At 44.5% G+C, this 23,457-nt stretch overlaps 1 protein-coding gene across 1 annotated transcript; it reads right to left on the bottom strand.

Annotated features, from left to right (window-relative positions):
* Positions 1-5,518: 5,518 nt before the first annotated feature.
* Positions 5,519-23,245, bottom strand: dicer1 (dicer 1, ribonuclease type III; the record flags this gene model as incomplete). Its single annotated transcript, XM_080479654.1, has 27 exons — positions 5,519-6,201; positions 6,406-6,481; positions 6,582-6,744; positions 7,312-7,580; positions 8,158-8,413; positions 9,365-10,000; positions 11,608-11,760; positions 12,123-12,885; positions 13,303-13,478; positions 13,628-13,733; positions 14,202-14,384; positions 14,478-14,631; positions 14,744-14,957; positions 15,045-15,224; positions 17,367-17,506; positions 17,619-17,694; positions 18,425-18,557; positions 18,651-18,805; positions 18,896-19,138; positions 19,266-19,398; positions 19,641-20,113; positions 21,510-21,678; positions 21,764-21,924; positions 22,006-22,140; positions 22,358-22,488; positions 22,836-22,998; positions 23,132-23,245. 27 exons carry the CDS (start codon positions 23,243-23,245, stop codon positions 6,036-6,038), a joined length of 5,721 nt encoding a protein of 1,906 aa, XP_080335780.1. The 3' UTR covers positions 5,519-6,035.
* Positions 23,246-23,457: the final 212 nt, after the last annotated feature.

The following is a 23,457-nucleotide window of genomic DNA, read 5'->3' as shown; positions in this document are numbered from 1 at the left end:
TCTATTTTGATATATATATATATATATATATATAGAAAGAAAATTCAACTGATCCCTAGTGTGAGTGTGTGCATGACCGGGTGAATGTGCCGCTGAAGCGGCGTGAACGTGCTCGACGAGTCGAGTCCATTTGTCGTATTTGCTCCTTTTCCTGCGGCCTCGTTCCAGCGTGGAGGCGATCCCACCGAGGCCGACAGAGCTGTCTTCCTCCTCCCCTCCCTGCACACCGTCCACGTTCACCTCATCAAACCAAACCAGCCATACGCCTCATTCCTTCGGGCTTTCCCTGCAGATTAGCACACAGCTGCTAAAACCACGGGTCGGGTCTTTTCGCTCGGCTTCAGTAATTCAGGAGGACTTTCACCCGCAGGACCAACGAGCAGTGATTAAGAAGGAAACACCCCGATGTGCCTCTTACATGAACCCTCTTTCTTTTTTTCTTACATTTCATTCCAAAGTCCAAACACTCTCGAAAATATGTTTTCAGTTGCGACGCATGTGAATTTTTTTTTTTAAGTTTAGACCGTTCTGTCGATTAGATAAAGCCAGTAGTGGGATTTAACTTTTATTTATACAATTATGCTTCGCCGTGTAAAAATCCACAAGATTTTCAATCTGGTTTCCTCCTGTTAGGAATGTGATCGGGTGAATCAGCGTAATGACTTTAATCTGCGGCGGGATGATGACAACCGCTGGTGTGCGGAGTCCTGCAGGTCCTGGTCCTGCCGGTGAACCTGCCGCTGCGTCCCCCCCCCCCACCCCACCCCCCCGGGGTCCGATAAAGCTTGCTGCGGCGAATAGTCAGCAGGCACCTCGGACAGAGCCAATATAGTGGGTGCTGCTGACGAGCCTCAGAGCCAGCAGATGATGGGCAGGCCGAGCGCACGCCGAGCCCAATGAGTGGAAACAGGCCCGAGCAGCAGCCTGTCGGTTTTTCTTGATGGACCAGCGCGTCCTCGCCCGTCTTTAACGTCCACCGCATTTCACACTTTAACCAGACATCGACAGAAGTGATGCCGTATTACAAGACTTTGATTTCCATAATATTTCCTGGCAGTGTTCGAATCTGGCCAGCTCCAGAATGGCGGTCCACATGACAACATTTGGGGATCGGCACGGTGAGCGCTGTAAACTCACAGCGTGAAAATACCTGGTTCGATACCAAGCTCTGGGACTTTCCATGTTCTACCTGTGCACGGAACGGGGTTATTTTTTTTTCATCTCGCAACCCTAAACTGATCAATTTTATTTTACCTGCCGAGCAAAAATCTGCTTGATTCAATTTCTTCAACAGATTTTAATCTGAATATTAGTGTCACTGTGTGAATCGTCTTTAAAACCCAGTTTTTTTTAAATCCAGTCTTTTATCATCCGTAAACAGTGATTGGACAAATCCCAAAATTTGGGAGTCGATGTTAAATGTGAATTATAAACCAAAGGTAATGTTTATTTTATCATCTATATAAAAATAAAAAAAAAGCTTCAGATATTTTTCGATCAACTTCATGCGTCTTTTTGTTTGAACTTGAATTTGCGGACCGAGGATCACAAACATCCAGCTTTGACCTTTGACCTCGGGATAACCTACACGGTAGATCTTCAGCCTTTACAGGTTTACATGCCTGATAATCAGAGAACTTTTTTTTTTAAATGAATTAAAGAACTAACTTTTTTTCACCCATTTCACATTTTCAGTTTTAGATCATTTCGGAATTTTAACCGTTTTAGTTTTTTTTTTTAGATCAAATTGCCACTTTATTTTTTACCATTTCCTAATTTCGCCACACTTGTAAAAGAAAACCCTTTCAAACTGAAAGCAAAAGGTCCACATTGATCGGACGGTCACTGATATTTCCATTTAGTTTGAACCCAGAGGAGCCGAAGAATGACCAATGACCATACCATTACTTTTATTGAAGATATATTGGGCTACAATTATAGAAAAAAAACAACAAAAAAAGAAAAAAATAATAAAAATACAAAGAAAAACATTAAAGGTATTTGTGATCCATAAGGTGCAGACCGCAAACCACTGCAGCACGGTATTACAGTATGAGTGAGGAGTTCAGTTTCTCTTCCAATGTCCCTTAAATATTTGCTGCAGGTTGTGATGGCCCATAATTCCCCACACTGATAACAGTTCGTCACTCGGTCCATGTCGCTCCAATCTGCTGGTGTTCTGCTGCTCGGTGAACCCCACCCACCCCCCCCCCCCCCCACCACCACCACCCCTGCCCCCCACTTTCACGTTCAGCCAACTCATCTCAGCCATTTGTGTTCACTCTGTGATCTTAAAGGAAAAACCCTCTCAAAACAGCCGGGATGTTAGAAACACTTTTAGATTTGAAAAAAGTGACCAATATTTAGTTGAACATTGACATTGTTTGATTTGGGTTTTTCCTTTACGTTCCCATAAAGGGGCTGTGGGAGGATTTCCTTCGAGTCCAAACTTACCGACCGCGGGATGCAGGAGGAATAACGTGGTCAGAGTGAACCAGTGACAGTTTGGTAGTTTCAAAACGGCCACAAAAGCAGGAGGTCGGTCAACGGGACATCCGCGCTTTAAAACGTCTTACAGTGTATTTCTCTGGCACAGTCAAGTCTCTCCTCCCAAAGCCCCTTATTCTCCTCCCCACGTCGCCTTTCTGTCGATGACCAGCAACCGAGACCGCAGCGAAGCCTGAACCACCAGTTAGTACTCGACATCGTATATACACGTTTTTTGTTTTTTTTTCTTTCCTCAATTGTTCACTCCCTTTCACACTCTGACATGAGGTAAAGTATGGCGCCCAAGTGCAATGCTCAATTGTGCTACATGTACAAAAAAAAAAAAGAAATAGAAATAAAATAATCCGCCAGTAGGAGAAAACAAAGTCCACTCTGAATTACACAGGACCGCCTCACCTCCGGCGCTTCTTCCTTCTCAAGTTCAAAGAGAAAGAGGGGGGAAAAACATAAAAGACAAAGATGGTTGGATGTCGACGCCACGCGTGTGCCGACAAGATTAATCGTGACGCTTCTTTTCGTCACAGACAAAAATACAGTGGGTGTGGCACCATGAGTCATTTCACATTCTTTTTTTTTTTTTTTTGTGTTCTCCTCCTCCCCCTATCCCTCCCACAGCTTCACGCATCATTAACTTTATTAATCGCTAAACGGTTAGGCGGCGGGGGGGGTGGGGGGGGGGTCACCCTGAACCTGGAGTCCGACAGTGGTTTCTCTCTAACGGGGGAACTCGGACCGCAGCGTCCGGTTACCGGGCAGATTAGACGCTCAGACACCTGCGGGAGGAATAATGACAGATTGCGCTCTCGTGTTTTGAGTTCCCTCTCGCATCTCGCGTGAGGATTTCACCGACTTAAGTGTGGCGGCGACATTTAAATGAACGCGGTCAGAAATATGAGCTTGAGGAAGATGAGAAGATTTCATCTACTTAGAAAGTCACAGACGCTCAAGTTTTGCACGTGAAGCGTGACTGACAAACAAAAACACTGATGCTTTTTTTTTTTTTTGTAAAATTTGACATTGTTTTGGTTTTTAAATATATATACAAGTTTAAAAAGAGCCAGTATTGTGTGGTTGCGCCTTCGTCTCATTCAGTTTCACGCTGGCGCGTTAGCGTCGCTACACCGGAAACTGATGAAAAGGTTAATTTTGAATACGACCAGCTCACAAAAATATTATTATCCTTACGTTTTAAATAGAAAAATTCTATAAAACCTGTCCCGCGGTGGAGCAGATTTAACCGCTCAAACATGGGTCTTGTGGATTTTCTTTAAATGTAGAAGAAAGACAATGAAAGCAAGGAAATTCTTCCACATTGATTGAATTGTTTTTTTTTTGCTGCAACGACACCTTCACAGAGAAAGGCACTGAGATTTGTATCTCTGGTCTTTAACTGAAGACGGGAGACACAAATGACGGCGAGAGGAACGTGGAATTCATCGGTTCTCTGAAACGGAGCAGCTTGAGGTAGAAACACCTGTGTGTGTGTGTGTGTGTGTGTGTGTGTGTGTGGGCTGATTCAATCTGATCGCCAACAGATTAGAAACACTAATATTTTATTCCAGACAGACTGAACGAGGCAAGTCTCCGTGAGATGTTTTGGGTTTAATTAAGAGTGCAATCTGATTACTCTCAGCAGGTCCCGATCCCCCGATCAGTCGGTGCAGCTTCCACCCCGTCATTCAGACGGATCCAGAAAAAAACGACGACTCACTAATGAACGAGAGGAAACGAGTTCGGCTTGTGTTCCGGGACAACACTTTCAATCCTGCTGCCCTCAAAAAAAAAAAAATCCTCCCCCTTCCGAGTAGCCCGCTCCCCTTCGGACAGGACGAGCAAAACCGAACCGGATTTCCAAACAAAAGAGGGTCAAATAAAGAGGTATTATAGTTACAGTGCAAAAAAAAGATGAGAAATTCAAGCTTAATACAAAAACATAGCACCAAACAAAACAAAAAAAAAAAAAAAAAAAAAGGAAAACAATGAAGACAAGAAAATGCATGCAGTTAACTGAGGTATTCAAGTGAAAAAGGGCTTATTGATGAGAAAAAAAGACTTTCGGCAAGAAGCTCAATGTCAGAACAAAACAAAAAAAACAACCCCAAGTTTAAAAAATAAAATAAAGAAGAAGTAAAAAGTGTCTGGTTGAATTATCCCCAGGAATCGACTTCAGCCTCCGAAGTGTCACATCTGCTCTAGCTTTGGTAGGTACGGGATGCGAGGAAACACTGGTGCGTTGAAATGAGAGGGCCTTTTTCATAAAGAACAGATAAAAAAAAAAAAAAAAAAAAGAAGAAGAAGATCCAATTAGTAGAAAAGTCTGCAGCATATTGAAACGTGTGATATGTCTTCCTTCTTCTCGTATCAAAACGGGACGAGGCGCTCGGTGGAAAGACATTTTTAGTGCGCGCGGAGGACCCGAGAGTCAGCTCCGTCCATTCGTAGTATCAAAACACGTGGAACCAAATCGCCCGGATAATGCCACAGAATGCCGAATCCTGCCCTCACACACTCCAGATATATTTATAGAAGCCGTCCAGTTGTCATGGTTTATACATAAGCTACAGAAACATGCAACCTCAAGTGCGATTAAAAAGGATTTTAAATTACAGTAACTGGGAATGTTGGAATTCCTATCCGTTTTGCAGGATATGAGGGTGAGCCTTAGCATCGAAGGCCAACAATATCATTCATGTCTTTTATAGATTTTTTTTTTTGTTTGTTTTTCTATTTTTAATATATATATTTATATACTTTGCTACGTATACGATTTTGGTGTCAATGTGACCATACAATTCTCAAAATAACAGACCCTAATGGAATAAGTGCAAAAATGATCAAGAATACCATTTCAAGACAGATTTCCGACAGAGGAGCCGCCGGGTTTTCACTCCGGTGGGATATCTGCGAGCCACGTCTGCCGTTAGCGTTTTTCAAAACCGCCTTAAAACTGACTGGCACTAGTGCACAGGCTGAGGAGTTTAGCGTTTTCTTTTTTTTTTTTTTTCTTTTTCCCATCGTCTTTCTTCGTCCTACATACTTTGATTTACACCTCTGATTGAACTATGTACAATCTAATACAACACAATAAGCCTCATCTCACAGACACAAGAGATTAAAAACCAAAAAATAAAACAGCGAGGAATTGACACTGCGACCTGACCTGTCATTTGTTGTTTTTGTTTTTTTTCCTTTGCTAAACGTTAATAAAGCACTCATGTGATTACACAAAGCAGAGAGAGAAAGTAAAGATTGTGTTTGCGCAAAAAAAAACAACAACAAAAAAAAAAAAAAAACAGAGGGTCAAAAAGGTAAAAGATCTGTTGTGAGATTTGTGGTGAGATCAGTCTGCTTCTGTCTTGGTGCGTCTCCACACAGTGCCCCCCGCCCCGCCCCGCCCCGCCCCGTCCCGCCCCCGGCTGCCATGTTTGTGCCGTCACAGACTGAAGATGCAGGGTATTCCGCTGCGTAGGAAGCCGCCGTCGCGGACTCGCCATAGCGTCAATAGCTTAGGTGCTAATGCTGGGAGCTCAGTTGTTTTGGACCTGAGGTTGATTGGCTTTGAGGCTACGCAGAGCTCGTCGCGCCGCCGCCGACTTGGCGATCCGGTAGCTGCGGCCGACGCCTTTGAACTTGCCCTTCCCGACGACCTCCACCGTCACCCGGACCTTCCCGTCGTAGGTCCTCTCGGCAGGGCTGAACACAACAGAGAAGGGGGTGGGGGGTTAATTTATAAAGGTTTAAAAAAATTTTTTTTAATTTAAAATCACTTCACTGCATCCTCCTTCTGATTTAGACACATCTAGACCGTTAAATCAAAGAAAAACATGTTTGCATTCGAGGCAGATCAGATCACATCTGAGCTCCTTGAGCCGCGGTCGCTCGGCGTCGCCGTCCCACCTGAACTTGGCAGTTTCTGGCTCCATCTCCAGCAGCTCCCTCACCGGAGACCGCGGCACATTGGCTGAGAATTTCTCTGCGAGAGGCGACAGAACAAACAACACCGTCAGGACTCGATTCTACGGGGCGTCGTCGGGCGTCCAGCGTCCTTCGCGCAAACAGTCGCACTCCCTCACCGATAAGCGGCCGCATCATCGGATAGTACACCTGCCACACGGTCTCCAGAGACATCCTGCTGTCCATATAGATCGCCCCGGCAAGCGACTCGAAGATGTCCCCCATGGCTTTGGGGACTTCGATGTCTTCCTCCTTCTCCTCGTCCTCCTCGGACCGTCGCAACTGGAGGAACAAAAAATATAAAAATGCTGTTTTAATTTGAAAAACATCTGGATTTACACCTCTTCAGGAAAAAAAAAAAAACAGGCTAAAAAAGCTTTAGTTGCTGCGGTCCACTGATAACCCCGACCGCGATGCCAGACGGCTGTTTTGAGGGCGTCACCTCCGTAGCGTCCACGTGCGACTGTGTGGTGGACTGGTGCCACTTAACTGCAGGACACCACTTTATTTCTTTCAGCTGCTTTTAGGAGTTTGTTAAGTGTATGTGCCCGCTGTCCCCGAGGCGGAGAAATACTGCTCCGGCAGAACGAGCGGAGATCTGGTGCCAAGATAGCCATTTCCAGGCAAATTAAATCCAAATGCATTTTCTCTTCAGTACTGAAATCATGGGTATATGAAACAGATTCATAGTAGCTGACAGCCTTGTTATTCATCCCCAGCTTTTTGTGAATGCCGAGGATTATTATAGGACGGGGGAGGGAAAACTACAACAGCAAAAGGTTTGATTTCTTCCCACGAGCCTTTGTTGTTCGGCAGTACTACCAGACTCCTAATGGAAACGGCGCTCACCTCGGAGTCCATGCCTTGCATCTCATTCTTCTCCAGCTGAAACTGCACAAAGTCATCGATGACGTGGAAAAGCTCCGGCGAGATGGCCTTGAAGTACTTGTGGTAGTCGTACTTCACGGCCAGAGAGGCAAAGATGGTGTTGTTGACGAGGGCTGAGCGCAGGTCGGTCAGCACCCCGGGAGAGTGCTGCCGCGGGTCTTCATAAAGGTGCTTTGTTATGAGGTAGTCTAGAATTGCATCGCCAAGGAACTCCAGCCGCTGGTAACAATCTGAAAGCAAAGGAAGGAACGGGTTTACTAACAACTAAAACATCCTAATAGGTGACATTTTTGACTAACATAGCGAACAAATGGAGCTTCTGCATGCGGCTTTGTTACCTCTCTTAACTGGACAAAGCTCATGGTTTTAATATGTCACTTTCTGCTGAATCTTATTTCTGATTGGGCGGTTGTATTCAGGAGTTGTTGGGGGCCAACATCACGATTACAGACACTTTCTAGTAGTGCTTGACTTTTCTAGATCAACAGGCCAGGAGTTAGGATCTGTTATGCTTAAGTCTCATAACCATGTCAGCATTAACATTGGATTTATTTAGATTCTATGAATGTAGAAATGTATGTTTTTTTCCCCTTTTATTTTTAAGGAGAACCTCATCTTTCAATATGTGGCCAGTGATCATCATCACCATCTTTAAAAACACAGTAAGTGACATATTGGTGAATCTGGTCTTACAGCAAAGAGTCGTGCAGCAAAGTCCCTGAGAATTTCTCCACTTTCTGGTAGTTTCTGAACCGCGCTGAGAATGTGAAGGGGTTAATGAGGCGACCAGCATAGTGGCCCTCTGACCTGTGATGGTGTTGTAATGGTAGGAAGCGTGGGTGAAGGCTTGCAGCAGGTAAGCCTTGTTCTGAAAGGTGTAGTTGATCTTCCTCTCAAAGTTGTCAAAGCCGGAGATGAGGTGGTTGAGCGTCTGCTCGGCGTCTGGGTGATCCAGCATGCAGCGGGGCGGGATCTTCAGCCAGCCGTAGGACACGTCCAGGGCAGCGCTGTCGCGGCTCGGCCCCGCCGCTCTGCTCAGGGTCCCCCGCTCCAGCGGCAACACCTTCGAGACAAACGCAAGTATCAGCACTTGGCTAATGGCTTCACTCACATTAAAAAAGAAAAAAAGTGTCTCATGATTGAAAATTGTTCATAAAGTCAAAAGAATTTTCAGTTTAACAACATTGCATTAAGATGTGCAACCACAACAAGCAGGGCGAACAGCAGCAAAATATGGCAAAATTCTATTTTGACCATCAGCTGTGTGGAAAAGTTTCAAGTTCAATATAAAATGACTTCACTTATGTGGGAAAATGAAAGAAAGCTTGTGACTTAAGTCTCCAGAAACATGACGACTTTTACCTAATTGGAAGCAGAACAACATCCATACTGCTTCAGTGAGTCACTGGAATAAATGTGCAAAAAAGCACTTTGCTGGATCTAGTGCACAACTTTCCTCGAATCTACACAGACAGGTGCACAGACCTCCTCCAGTCTTACCGTGAGTATGATCTCCGCATACTCACGGTAAGTCTGCGGTCACGTGAGACTGCCTGATCTTATAGTGAAAACCTTCCCACAATTCAATTAGAACACGTTTCAGTTCATTTAGTCTGTAATTAATTTAATGTAGTCAAATAAACAAAGCAGACGCACAGCAGGTTTTTTTGTTTGTTCTGCGGATCAAGCAACAGAGTTGGATTCCTCACTGTTTTGGAGAATTAAACTAAAAGTTGAAGCAGATTTAAAGCTTTTCAGTTAAAATTAGTGAGTTAGTTTTGAGCAGGATATTGCCGGCATTGTTTACTGGCTTTTCCGACGGGTCTTTGAACGCATTGTAAATTACGACAAAGCATCTGATGCCACTACTGAAGTCAAAAACAGATAAAAATAAATAAATAAATGTATTATTATAATCTTTTATTAGATTATGTCTGGAACTATAATGATGTCACTGAAAACACACACATCCACGTCACTTGGTGGTGGTGCTGGTGGGGGGTGGGGCGCTCACCTTGAGGCCCAGTGAACAGAGGAACATCTGGGCGGCTCTCTCTCCGCAGCTGGTCAGGTAGCAGCCCAGCAGCGCCTCCACACAGTCAGCGATGCTCTTGTCTGCGATGCACTGCTCCGTGTGCAGGTCGTAGGAGATGGACTGCTTGCCCAGCTCTGTGCCGCAGTTCTCTTCCGACGGATTCCAAAAGCCCACCACGAAGTCGTCCTCCTCCCCGGCCTTGCTGGGATCCAGGTAGCACATGGCGTCCCACGAGCTGTAGTCGAACTCCTCGGCCGACGGCCCGCTGGACACCTGCTCCGGGGGGTAGTGCGCCGGGGTGGGGTGGAGGGGCTTCTTCGGGGCCTTCCATTCATAAGGAGTCTCGACGGTGGAGGAGGAGCCCGGCGCCGGGCTGAGAGATGGAGGGAAGCCGCTCAGCGAGATCTTCTTCCCGAACGCTCCCGACCCCAACAACATGTTGTCGATGAAGCGGATGTGCTCCTTGTAGTACTCCAGGTCGTCTTCCATGTTCACCTCGTCCTTCGGCTCGTCCTTTAACATCAGCTCGCCGTCTTCGTCTACCTCCTCAACGTCCTCGTCATCCTCATCCAAGTCGGTCCCGGACTGCCCGTTGGCCACGAGCTCCTCTTTGGCCTGCATGAGATCAAGCGCAGGAGAACGCGCAAAAAGAATAATTATGGTTGAAGGCTGACGTTCAGATTTACATGGAGACATTCTGATGAGCCTCAGTGTTACAGAAGGAAACAGGATTTGCCTTTCATGTTATTTTTCATCCGGCCTTTTGCTGTGCGAGGAGAGGCTGCCAAACCAACTCTATGACTCAGAGACAAGCTACGGTTCTGACTGCGGTTAGGAATGATCATTACAATAAAAGAAAGCTAATAAAAACACAATTACTACCTCAAATCACCCCTGTTTCTGAAAGCGTGCGTGAAGTTTGTTAAAAATCAGCATGCGGTCACGTAAGTTTCATGTAATTTGAAATGACATTTATGCATTGTATACACACCGACCACGCTATTAGGTCGTCTTGTACAATCAAATGTGATCCTGCACAAGAGCTATGCGATTAGTTCGGCCTTTAAAAGGTCACAACGTTCACTTTTACAAGCGAAGACTTAATTTGAAACGAATATTTCTGAGGTTGTACTGTGCAACTGAACAACATTAAACTGATTTGTAATGCCACCCATCAACATGAATGTACTTATAAAAGCATAAAAATGTCAGTTGTTTTTTTTTTAAATTTAAGGCTGCAGTATTTGGCAGTTCCTGGGAATTTTTGGTGCTACATTAAAAAAATAAAAATAAAATACTAACATACCAGAATACAGACATGTACTCACTTTCAGTCACAAAACATTTAGGCTTCTAGGGAGCAACATGTCCACTGAGCTTTCTGGAAACATGAAAATCTTGCTGCTTGCTTTTAGAATAATTATAACATGTTCATCTAATACATCTAATATCTGACCACTGCATCCTGTAGTCCACAAGAATATTAGCAGGAGGTTTCAAGACCGTTCCGAGAAGTCCACAGGGCTCAGATATCTATACATCCAGAGGTCCTCAACAATTTTAAAGGAGATTCCCGGAAGCCATTTTTCGACACGGCATATTAACTACAGCCGTTTCATCCCAACATGGAAAGCGACACACATGATAAGACATCTTGCAAGATCTGTTACGGTTCTTTTAGCTTTGGCCTGTTCAGGCCAATCAAAGACAAGACTGACGTGACAAAGGGCAAAGCGACTGTGACAAATAAAATTGTTTCGACTAACACTGCTGCCACGTTACAGACTGGGTCAGCTGGTAATCTGATGTTCCGGTGAGGTGACCCTCCGAAGGGATATAATTCAATCCCAAACTTAACGACACTCCATTGGCAAGTTTGATTGATTACGACGTGAACGGACTAAAATTTTAAATGTCATCTTGATTTGATTGTGTTTTGTTTTACTTTCTGGCTTCTTTATTAGACGCTGAGAAACAGAGGTGTGGAAAATAAAACCAAAACAAACATATGGTCAGATAAGGTGAAAGCCTGCACTCTAGTGGCCTGATGGCATCATAACACCAACTTCAGTCACAACATGATTTAATCAGCGAATCAAGGAACACAATTTTAATCACAAATCACGCACTGGTCATTTACAGAGACCCACGAAGACATTCAGAGCGACGCTAAACCAGCCAATGAAGCTACAATACAGCAAGATGTAATAAAGTTCACTGACCTTTTCTGAATCCAGTTTGTCAGTGCTGCTCTTGTCCTGGTTGACCACATATCCAGGAGGCAGCCAGTTAACAGGAGGGTCAAAGATGGACACCACCATCCTGCTGGGAAGTCCTTTCTTCTTCCCCAGGCGGTACAGGTTACAATTGCTCACCTGGACAGTGAACACACCATCAGTCACAGCGTATCCTTTTTGTGCATGATACCTTTATTATCTGCTTTTCTCAAAGTCGTCTTCTTAAGACAGTCTGGATAAACCATCTTGCCTCCCTACACGCTGATTAGCCATAACATTATGACCATCAGCCTAATATTTGTCCTTGTCCTGCCCCATTCCAAATAAACTGCTTTGGCATACTTTTCTACCAGAGCCAGAATTAACTTCTACAGCAGTTTTTAGAAACAGTACTACTGTTTATTGGATTGTACCATATGAAGTTGGCCCATGTCAATCCTCTATGTACATTCATGTAGATAATCCTATCAATCAGCAGTGAGCAGAAAGTGGTGAGTCACCTTCTTGCTGCGCATGTAGCTGAGTCGTCCTTCGTGAGCATCGGGGTATGTACAGAACAAGTACGTGGTGATGGCATGCTTCAGGAAAGAGTCGCCAAGCATCTCCAGCCGCTCCAGGTTGAAGCCGTCGCTGGCGTTGGATAGGGTCAAGGCCTGCAAGATGAGGCCTGGATTGGGCCCCAACCTCTTGGGGGAGTCCCCTGCCTGGGATCTGTGCTGAGAGTCCTCAGCGAGGTCAGGAGAAGGTGCTGTGGGTGCGTTGGGACCCGTGGCTGCTGGGTTGCAGACTGAGGTAGCTTTGTTGGTATGGTCTGCGGTCCTCCCTGGTGTACATTCATCACTAGGCTGTGGAGGACTGGACCTGGGCTTCTTCAAGCTGTGAGGGGGCTGCACAAGAATTGAGGTAGTGGTTTGTATTGATTCGGGGCTCTGCGGCCCAGAGGAGCTGGGCTGGCAGCATTGGCAATTGTCATGTTGGTGAAGGTGCTCATCTTGGTGGCAGTCGCCGTCACAGTCGACTTCGGTGCCAGTGCCATTAGTGAGGGTCGCGTTGCATGCTTCGAGAGGTTCAGGGGCAGACAGTGGCTCCTGTTCGGCCGACGAAGAGTGGTCACTACTTGGATGTGTCAGGGAGCTGGGATCAGGGGTTACAGTCTCTTGGTGCTTACAGTGGCCATCGCCTTCCTCGCTGCAGGACTCTGAACAGGAGATGAACGTTTTGCTGTCAATAGATCTCTTCCAGCCAAAGTCCAAGTTTGGATATCTGCCACGTAAAAGAGCAAGAGGTTAAAACTTTAAGCTGAAAATTTTGACAGGTGATATTTTCCATGTGAGCTCTGTAGTCGAGACATGTTTTTTGTCTCTCGCCGTGCTTGTCCTGCTTTGTGTCGTCAATGAAGCAATGAGAATATCTTAGAACAACTTTAGGTTGGAAAATTTTGAAATGCAAGATGTTTCAGTAGCAACATCTGAAAGAATTACAGGCCAATTAAATATCAGCGATGAAAAAACAATGATATGCTGTGTAAAACTGCAGCACAGGATGACGCACAAACCCTGTTTATATCGACTTCTTTATCTTTTGACGATATGCAATTAGACTTGTCAGCATTTTATGTATTTACAATTACATAACGTCCACTCATGAAGGCATGTGTTGTGTTGTGTTTGTAACAGGAACCTGAAATCAGGGGGAAGGGTCTGTGTCCCCACTCCAGCTTCACTGGCTGTCTGGGCTCGGAGCTCCTCGGCAGTCAGCAGGCAGTGGAGGCGGTACAGGATGCTGGGCAGACAGACTGCCTTCCTCCACAGGGAGGCAGGAATGGGGTGGATGGCACACAGCTCTGGAACCAGGATCTGATGTACACAACACGACGGCATTAACAAAATGACCTCCAATATCAAGACATCTGATTCAAACCACGATCTCTTAAAAACTTTCAAGAGAGCGGATGTTCCCCAACAATCTGAGATCACACCGATTCTTCTCGGAGAGGCGGCTTTACCTGCTTGTTCTGTAGACTCTCCCACTTGGCCTTCCTCTTCTCAGCGCTGCTCAGCGGCAGGGCTTTGCCCTTTTGGTTTAAGTGCCGAGGGGTTAACAGGTTCAGCCTGAGAGAGCACAAGAACAACCCTCAACTTCACACCAGCACAAAGTCTTACAAGTTAACAAATTGAATTTCAGCTTAAGTCCTGCAGATCATGCAGAACGAGTTCTTTTACATTTTATTGTGAATATATGTTATACTCAACTGTGTAATCATAGGGTATCTATTATTTTAAGCAGCACTGTGTCTGTGCAGCTCTGACAAAGCTTTGAGTGCAGCATCGAACCAACAAACAAAATGTCAACATATTTATATCAATTGGTCTTATAGTCATCTTTTAACCCCCAACCCAGTGAATATGGCTAATATTCAAACGGACACCAATGGAAATACTTCCTACAAACTCAAAAGTAATATCTAATAGAATTGTATTTGATATTTGCACTATTGGTGCAAAATCAAAACACAATTCTCGTTTTTCAGTTACAATCTACTAAAAACACTCAGTTAGGCCAATAAAGGTGATGCTGACCTGGAGGAGGTGTGGTCCACATCCAGGAGCGGCTGGTTCAGGTTTGACAGATCCAGGTTGTACTTGGTTTTGTAGTACTCAGCAAATGTCTCATACTCTGGCGAAGGAAACTTGCTGAGTGGCGTCAAGTCTGTGTACACATCGGCGACATAGAAGCGATGAGGCTGGTCAAAGTTACGATACCTAGAGGGGAGCAGTAGGAGAGTTATTATGCAGTTCGGAACCCCTCGGCGCTCGTCTTCGTCTCAAAACATTCATTCACAGATTTAAAGCTACCTTGGAATGATGACAGCATCCTGGTAATCCTCCAGTTTGAAAGTGAAGGGATTCTGCTTGGTGTACTGAGTAGTAGGAATGCCAGTGCGGGCCTCAGACTTCTCAATGTCCTCCATGAACATAAAGTCCATATCTAGCGTGGTGGAGTCTCCAACTAAACAAGCCAGTTGTAGAACAGAGAGAAGATGATGAGAGGAGACCGTTAGGCAGTGCACACATTTGGTAAACGTAATCTACCGAGCTGGACCGGGACCGATTCCACTCACCAACATTCAGAGGTAGAACGCAGTAAGCCGAGTCAGCCAGCATGGGCTTGAACTCCAGTGCAGGTTTCTCCAGACGGAGGATGTGGGAGAAGATGTACTGGTGCAGGCGGGTGATGAGGTCGAGCTGTGCAGCGGTGAGCGTGAAGCCAGACTTCTGAAGCTCGATGGAGATGGTCACCTCACCCGAGCGGGTGTACACCGGGAAATGAGGGATCTGGATGAGTAAAAGGAGGCAATGTGTCAGTACTGGTAAAAAAAATTATAAAAAAAACACGGTGTTGAGGTATTGGGATGAACGTACTCGAGGTATGGGTTTGGCAGTCAGAATGCCGAAGCACCTGGTGGTGTCCTCCGGTGGATAGAGCTTCCTTCTGCGGAAGTTGAGCTCATCGGGAAGCGGGGTAGTCAGGACCATCCCAATCACATATAGGTAGCAGGGCTGCTCCGATACGGCATAGCTGTCCCGCAGACACTCTGGTATCTGTACAGGACATGAGGGACACGATGAGGACAACAGGGTGGAGGTAACCTGTGGAGCACACAGCTCATCTTTCTGAGGCTTCAGGAGAGGATTCTTGTGCTTCCCGCACAAAGTCGTAAAAGAGTGTTTTACAGTTTTCTGAAAGTATGTACCTCATTACTATTTCTTTATTTAGTAATAAAGTACTGAATCTGAGCATTGTGCAGGTCAGGCTAGTAACAGATTTACTCTTTAACTTCAGGGAATGTTAGATCAACAATTCAGGAATAAATTATGTACAAATGACACGATTCAGCCACAAAAGTGCAGAGAAACTAGAAACCTCCAATGAGCACCATAAGTCTCGACAGCTAATGTGAACACAGGCTGATGCTACTTTCTTGTTTCTGGTGTTAAAGTCAACACGCTGCACCTTATTCCCAACAACCGCTGTAAAGCGAGAAAAACATTTTAATTAACATTTTAAATATTTATCAACCAGTGAAAAATAACTTCAAACGGAATTCCCAAATTATTATGACATTGTATTATTATATCACTGAATAATAAAATGAATGGTGGAGTTGTGCTCTTAATAATATCACACAGCGATGATTGGTTTGATTCACTGGTGAAGTCCACGTTCTCTTACAGAAAATGCTTTTGGACAACAATCCTGTGAAATATTATTTCCCTTCGGTCATGTAGCGCAGCAATACTATTTTTGCATATTTTACTTTGAATAAAAAAAAAAGAAGTTATAATTCTGCAAGTTTTTCCCCCTGTAAATTGAGACAGTTAAGATAAAAAACACGACTGAGTCATAAATAAAAGGCACTCCACTCAATGTAGTATGGTGAATCCACACCCATCTTCAGATGGACAACAGCAGTCAACCCAACACACATATACCTCACGCAACCTTTTACAAATTTAGATAAATGGATATAAAACTAATGTGTGATCAGATTGGGATCAATTCAGTTTGGAGGTCAGGTTAAATACTTCCTCAGACCATTGATGAACAACTTGTGGGGTGCCTGTTTTTTTGCTTCTCCACATCACATTTGAGGACAAACTGTATATTTGCTGAATGGTATACTACAACCATCAAAAAGTGGGATGATCTGCAGATTTTCACCGGTAAATTCTTCACATTTCATAATGGTCATTATGTTATTCAGTGTACTCTAATTGTGTTATGTTCTTAATAGTAGTAAAGGAACAATAGGAAACATTGTTTGCTCATGAAAAAAATTTAACTGTTATGTGAAAAAAAAAATTATTATTTTTTTTTTTTTAAAACATCTTGAGGGATTTAAAGCTGAAGTGGACAATTTTGCCAACAATCGCCACGTCTTTTAGCCTTGTAATACCACTTTCCACCACACGATGCAGTGGCAACGTACACTATAATCCAGTGTGTTCCTCGTCTAACAAGTCCAGACAAAGCAGGTGTTTAACACTTGCATTAAATAACCCGATGGCTAAAGCTCTGAGCAACTACTTACTGAAACCTGATAGAACTCTGAACACAGTCAGACTCACTACTGCCACCCAATGGACTAAGAATCCTTGTGAATCACTAAAAACTAGCAGACGATGGCTTCAGTCTACCAAACTTCAAATACTGTATGTGACCTCCACCTACTGGTGTCACATGCTCGTTCATGCTCTTTCTACCATCAACAAATAAACTGGTGTTCAAGTCTAATCCTGCTGATCAACCTGGAAAGTCACAGATCGTTTCCGTCACACTTTGTGCATCAGCTAAATCTACCAGCTGAGAGGAAGTGGTGTGGGGGAGCAGGAGTGTAAACACCTGCAGGGCTGCTAGTTGGTCCCGTGCTGCAGATGAATTGAATGAACAGAGCAGAACGGGAGCTTCACCTCACATGCTCTAAGAGGTTTTAACAAACGGCCTTCTGTGCAAGTCATCTAATTAAATGTGATTTTGCATTAACTTCTCAGAAGTTTTGTATTACATCAATATCAGCTAGACAAAAAGGTGAAACTTCATGCTGCTGTTTTCAGTAACCTTGATTCATCCAACACATATAAAGCAATGGTCACAATCTGGCATCCCGGCACCGAATATGACATTTTTGCTGGCCATAACTGCTCTAAAGTTCACTCTTGGTGGTTGTAACTACGATGACGTACGGCTTTAGGGTAACACTGCCTCCTCTTGGTGGAGCCTGGCCGGCCCGGGACACTGGTCTCCTCCTCATCGTGGAGGTCCAGCTCCTCCTCATACTTGACAGTCTCCTTCCCCACAGGCATGAGGTGATCGTCCAGCTCACCTGACAACCCAGAAGAAAGAAACATGAAGCAACAAACACACACGCGAGCTGAAATGTTACTTGCAGGCTGACAGAATGTTAAGTATCTACAAAGTATTACTACTGGTTTTACCTATTTTGTGGAGTCTCTCACAGCAAACCAGTGCAACTGCTTTCTCTGCCAGTCTGGCACAGTTCATAACAGGACCCTGTTTAAAAACAACAAAAACATGTGTATCACTCACAAACAGGGTTTGACAATGTAAGCACATTAAAAATCTTGCCGTTTATTGTTGGCATAAGCTATATCATGACGTTGTTTAGAATAGCTGAAAAGGTTACTGCAAACCAAAGCAACACATGTCCTATGGATGGCTTTCACTTCCTATTATACCATCCCAAAGTCCCACACAGTCCTTTCAGAAACAGTTTTAACGGAAACAGTGACATAAGTCACTTCAATCCACTATGCCTCAAGCATGCAATAACTCTTCACATTTAAATATCTCTATATTTTAACTTACAATCTGATTTTATTTGTATCCATTTTTTACCAAGAATGTCTATTCTGTAAGTGCATTTAATCCGTCTGCTTTTATTAGATTTAACTGTAGATTGTTTTATTCTGATTCCATCTTGAATTACATGGGAGACGTGTAAACTGTTGCTATAATATGTGCTACAATACTGTTCAAAAACATTACACCTTTTCCCCTCTAGATGGCCCCATTGTAGCACCATTTATGCTGTTGAAACACTTTATTGGCTATTTAAATCAAGGGATTTGAACTTCAATATGCGGGCCTGCATGTGTTCATGCAAAAACAGCTTCAAATGGCAAGAAAACAAACCTGATTCAACCATAAATACATTAATGAAAAATGATTATCCTTGTCTCAACACACAAACTTCAGCTCTGATCACAAGGTTCTTCCTTACCTTCACGGGAACTCGCAGAGGGGAGTTTATGGGTAAGTAGAGCGTGGACTGGAAGCGCCCGTCTCTCAATTCTGCAGATTTGCATTTGGGTGCGAGATGTGTGAACGGATCACTGGGCAACCGAGCGCAATACCTGAGCAGCAGAGGAAAAAAAAAAATCCTTTGAGATTTGTGCCATTTCTGCTTATTTCATTAATCAATGAGGACAGGAAGCTGAAGTCGGCACCTGTTGATGTGTCCGATGGCTGTGTTGATGGTGACCCGGGGTCCTCCGTCCTCAGATCGAAGGACGTAAGGAGGGAGGATGTTGTCATCGTCCAGCACCTGCTCCACCTCAAACTCACTCACCTCCACTGACTTGGAGCACTTATTCCTCAAGATCTGCTCAACAAACAAAACAGTGTCTTCATTTAGAGCTTTTAACTTTTTTCTGTCCTCAATCTGAATTTTAGAGAAACTATTGAGCATGACCTTTTCTATGGCTTTGTAGGTGGTGAGATCTTCCTCGAAGGTTTTGGTCCTCTCGGTGTCAGCCAGCATGATGTAGTTGGAGACGGGTGCCCGGGCTCTGCCTTTGGACTGCACATAGGACCTGTACTCTGTGGGCAAGTCGAATCGCACCACCAGGTTACACTTTGGAATATCCACGCCTTCCTCCACAATGCTGGTCGCAATCAGCAGGTTGGTTTCATGAGCCCGGAATTTGCGAAGAACCTGGAGGAGCAAGCAGAGAGAGTTGCTGTTTTGCAAGAGAATTAACAAAACACAAAGCCCAGCTGTTACACTGTGTTACATTGAGGACATGGTGTGCCAGGTCAGGTGTTTATAATTGTAAGTGTACCTCCTCCTGTTTCCTGAACTCCACCTCCATCTGCTTGTTCCGTGGCTGGTTCTTGCCGATGCTGTGGCCGGTGATAAAGTTGCTGCTGATGTAAGTCAGCTCTGGGTCCTGCTTCCCTGCCTCCTTAATGAGACTGAGGAAGAAGCATATGAAAAGTGTGTGAACGATGGATTACTCCAAAAGGATTATCTTCCGTCTTTCTCGGGCCATTATACTCCTGTGACAAACGCAAACATCCCAACTTAAACATTTGAGTCATTAACATAAAAAGAAAGTCATTGGACTGTGGAAGAAGGTAGAACTACTCTGTTCATTCAACATTGATTCTACGTAACACAGATCTGTTTAAAAAAAAGGGTAAACATCTGCTTGTACCGATTGAGGACAACAGCTGTGTAACGTCTCTCCACGAAGATGATCCCGCACAGGATGTTGGTGAACGGCGATGGAAAGTTTGCTTCCGGCCGCTCTTTGGCCTCCGCCTCCTCGTCGTCGTCGTCGTCCTCCGAGTCGCTCCAGGACACGTAGTTGTCCTGGTTCCGGTTGTTGTACCACTCCACGCTTTCAAACTGCTGCCGCTCAAACGGCTTGTACTCCTGCAGGATCTCGAGCAGCCGCAGGACCTTGGGCGTGACGAACTTGAGGTCGAGGGAGGCGGGGGAGAAGTGCTCCTCGCACAGGGCGTGCACCTTGCGCAGGATGGTGTCGGTGAACAGCAGGAACTTGCGGTTGAGCTCCTCCTGCTCGTGCTTGATGTACTTCTGGAGCTCGCGCACCATGATGCCTGCCGCCTTGTCGGCACACCAGGGCCCGAGCACCTGCAGGACGGCCTGGCAGTCACTCAGGACCTGCAACAGCAGAGTTAACGTGCGAGTTAGTGAGCTTGCTTTATTACTTTAAGGGTTGCTGCAAGAAATCTGTGCTCTCGTACACACTGAAATACTGCGCATGACGACAGAGTCAAATGAAAAACAGTGCGAAGACATCATAGTATTTTATTAGCAGGGATTAACAATAAATCAGCAGATAAAATTGATGCAGGAGTAAACAATGTATCTCTAAGGTTTTGGAAAGGCAAATTTAATGATTGTTTTGTTCACTTACATGTAGCAAGCTGAAAGTACTGGTATGGATTTTTTTTAGTGTGGATTAAAGTTTGGATTCTAGTCTTTTGAACTTTTCATCAAATCTAGCACTGAAGCAAAGCACAAACCTCAAAAGGTTGGCTCGCTTTCATCAGATTGATTACAGAGGAAAACATTTAGAACCCGTACAAGGACACCGTGTGCTGTGGGTGACTTTACTGTGGAGGGATTGCTACTTAATGAGAACCCACAAACAGCTGTAAAAATATTCTTTAGGGTTACTGAGAAAACCTTTAAAATTCTTTTTACAATCCCTCCTCAGGTTTGCTGGTTTGACGTGTACCAACAAAAAAAATGCTATTTATATTTGGTTTATCAATCTGTCATGGACGTTTATATATCATTTCAAAATAGAGTTCAGGTTCAGTTATTTTTCTTTCGGTAGGAAGCCAGGTGCTCACTGATCCATGTCACTGAGCAGACGGTGAAACATTTTTAAAGCCGGGATGTCAAACTCATTTTAGATCTTGAGAAAACTGGACCAGTAACAAGAAAAAAAGAAAAAAAAGAAAAAAATGTAAGCGATAACCTATAAACAACAATTCCAAATGTTTCTTTGTTTTCATGCAAACCGGTATAGGTTCCCGGTGCTAAATGTGACAAGTGACTTTGCAAATAAAGAAGCCTTCAGCATGTATGTTTTCACAAACTCCCCTTCACGCCCTTTGAGTAACGCTACTTTGATAACAGTGATGGAACAAACTTTTGCTGCAGATCTCGCAGCTCAGGCTTCAAGTCTGTGTTTTACTAAAATGGCGTGAACCCCAATGAATGAATTACAGTTGATTTTATTTTTAAAAATTAGTGCTATTTCACTCTTTGAAAGGTCGTGCCAGAGGCCTGAGTTTTCCTAAGATTTTGGAGCACAGCCCACATGTTTGACACTCCCGGTTTAAAGACTTACAATGTAACAGCTTTTAATTTGAAGACCAAGAGATGTGTTTAAATGCATATCTCTGCATATAAATTGCAGAACCAATGAATGGTTAGGTAGTTTAACAGGGTAAAATTTAGTTTTCAAGATGCTTTAATAAGTAAATCTTGCATTTGAGAAAAGGATGTAGTTCAAACACGGATCTGTTCCTTCTCTTCCCATCACCTGTTTGGAGATGAATGTGGGATCACGGTCCTCTCTGGCAAAAGGTACATTACAGTCATTCAGGAAGTGGAGAGCGTCTTCCAGCTCGGCCTGCAGACAGGAGGAGAGGCCGCTCTTATCCACATAAGGTCCACAGTCAAGCACCACTTCTCTTGGCTGAGACGCATATCTGGAAGAAAAAAAAAGCCCACAGTGCACAGGTGAGAGGTGATGCCGTTCTACCCTCTGCTGCAGGCCACAAGTGATCCCAGTACCTGTCTAAGACCACGAGGTCGGTGGCAGTTTCAGCATTGCTCTTCAGGATTCTCTCCAGATTCTGGATCTTGTGCTCCAGTTCAGACGGGTCACATTTCCCATTGAGTATAGAAGCTGTGAGGCCCAAGACGCGAGGGCTACCCGAGCAGCCCTCGAACAGCTGCACACAGAGAGGAGACGGCAGCGTTATTCACGGTGTCCTCACAGGTCTGCAGAAACCGAGAGCCACTCGCAGTCTCACCTTCATTATGTCACAGTAAGGGTGGTCTGTGATGGCCAGGTGACAATCGTCAAAAACCACCAAGTTGATTTTAGACAAGGGTAAGATTTTATTCCTCAGAACGTGCAGGAAGATGTGGCAAGTCATGACCAGCACCTGTGCGAGAGGACGGCAGCGGGGAGAGAATCTCAACAACACAGTCGGACTCGTTTTTCATTGCAGAGTACAGGTTGGTCATGTTCCATCCACCATAGTAACTACTGTGGACGTATTCCTCGCTGTGGCTACTTCAATCAACACACACGTGAGACATGCAGAGTTTTTTAAGAACTGAAAAAAAAAATGAAAAAAAAAAGATTAAATGTGAGCAAACCTGATTCTCCATTAACTCCTGACGCCACTGTTGGTCAGGCCATGCTAAAGTCTCCTCCAGATCCGTGTACTCTCCCACCAGGAGGTCGGAGTGAGTCCTGACCGCAGCGGCTTGCTGAATTACACACGATACTGTACAACACAGAACACAGAGGCAATTAAATACCAACGCATCAAATGTAATGGCCATTTAAAGTAAATATATTTATTGAAAATAGTGAGGAAGTGGTGTCAAAAATTAAGAGGTGAGTTAAGAGAAAAATAATAATAATATCAGTACTGGAAAGATATCAATATTCTGACCTAACATTAAATGTCACGATAAACTGACAATTAATTGTGCATGACAATATTTTTTTTTTTTTCCACAATTTTCCAACTTTTGTGGATTTGAATGAATCATCAGTAAATTGTCAGAGGAGCTACTTTCCGCCCGGTGATGGAGTGAAGCACAGTGAACGTGTGCATACTGCAGGTACCTGTGTTCACCAGGAAAACCGTCCTCTTTGCATGGTCTCGGTAACCTCCTCGGATTTGGTGGGAGAGCTCTTTTGTTAGAAGTACTGCGATAAAGGTCTTCCCTGAGCCGGTATTCAAGCAGACAATAGTGTTGTGTTCAAGAGCTGCTTCTAGAAGTTCAACCTGTGGAGAGGAGGATCGAGTTTAGTGACATGATCACTGCATCTATAATGAGAAAACAAAGGCAGCAGCTATCGCTTTGAGTTATGTCAGACTATTGAGATGAAGTAGAGGAACAAGGGGGCAGCGTCCTTGCCTGATATTTCCTGGGAGTATAGATGTTATCATGGATAGCCTCCTGCTGCCATGGCAGACCGAAGAAAGGCCCCATGGGTGATGTGGCAGGAGTGACAAGCTGTAGGCCTGCCATGCTTCAAAGTCGTGGAGGTGAGGGGGCGGGGGCTCCTCCAGCTGTCCACTTTATCTCATTTCATCATCTTCTCCTTCGCAGAAGTTCACTGGTGGAGGGACGAGAACCGGACGTTAATGTACTGCATGTGACAATCAAGAGAAGACATGCTGAAGCAGATTCAAAACCACCCGAGATTTAGGGGAAACTATTCCATGGACAAGAAGCATTTG

Source organism: Lipophrys pholis (assembly GCF_963383615.2).
Source record: "Lipophrys pholis genome assembly, chromosome: 14".
NCBI classification, from domain to species: Eukaryota; Metazoa; Chordata; class Actinopteri; order Blenniiformes; family Blenniidae; genus Lipophrys; species Lipophrys pholis.
The sequence above is the reverse complement of the archived record's forward strand: the minus strand, read 5'-3'. Positions and strand labels throughout refer to the sequence as shown.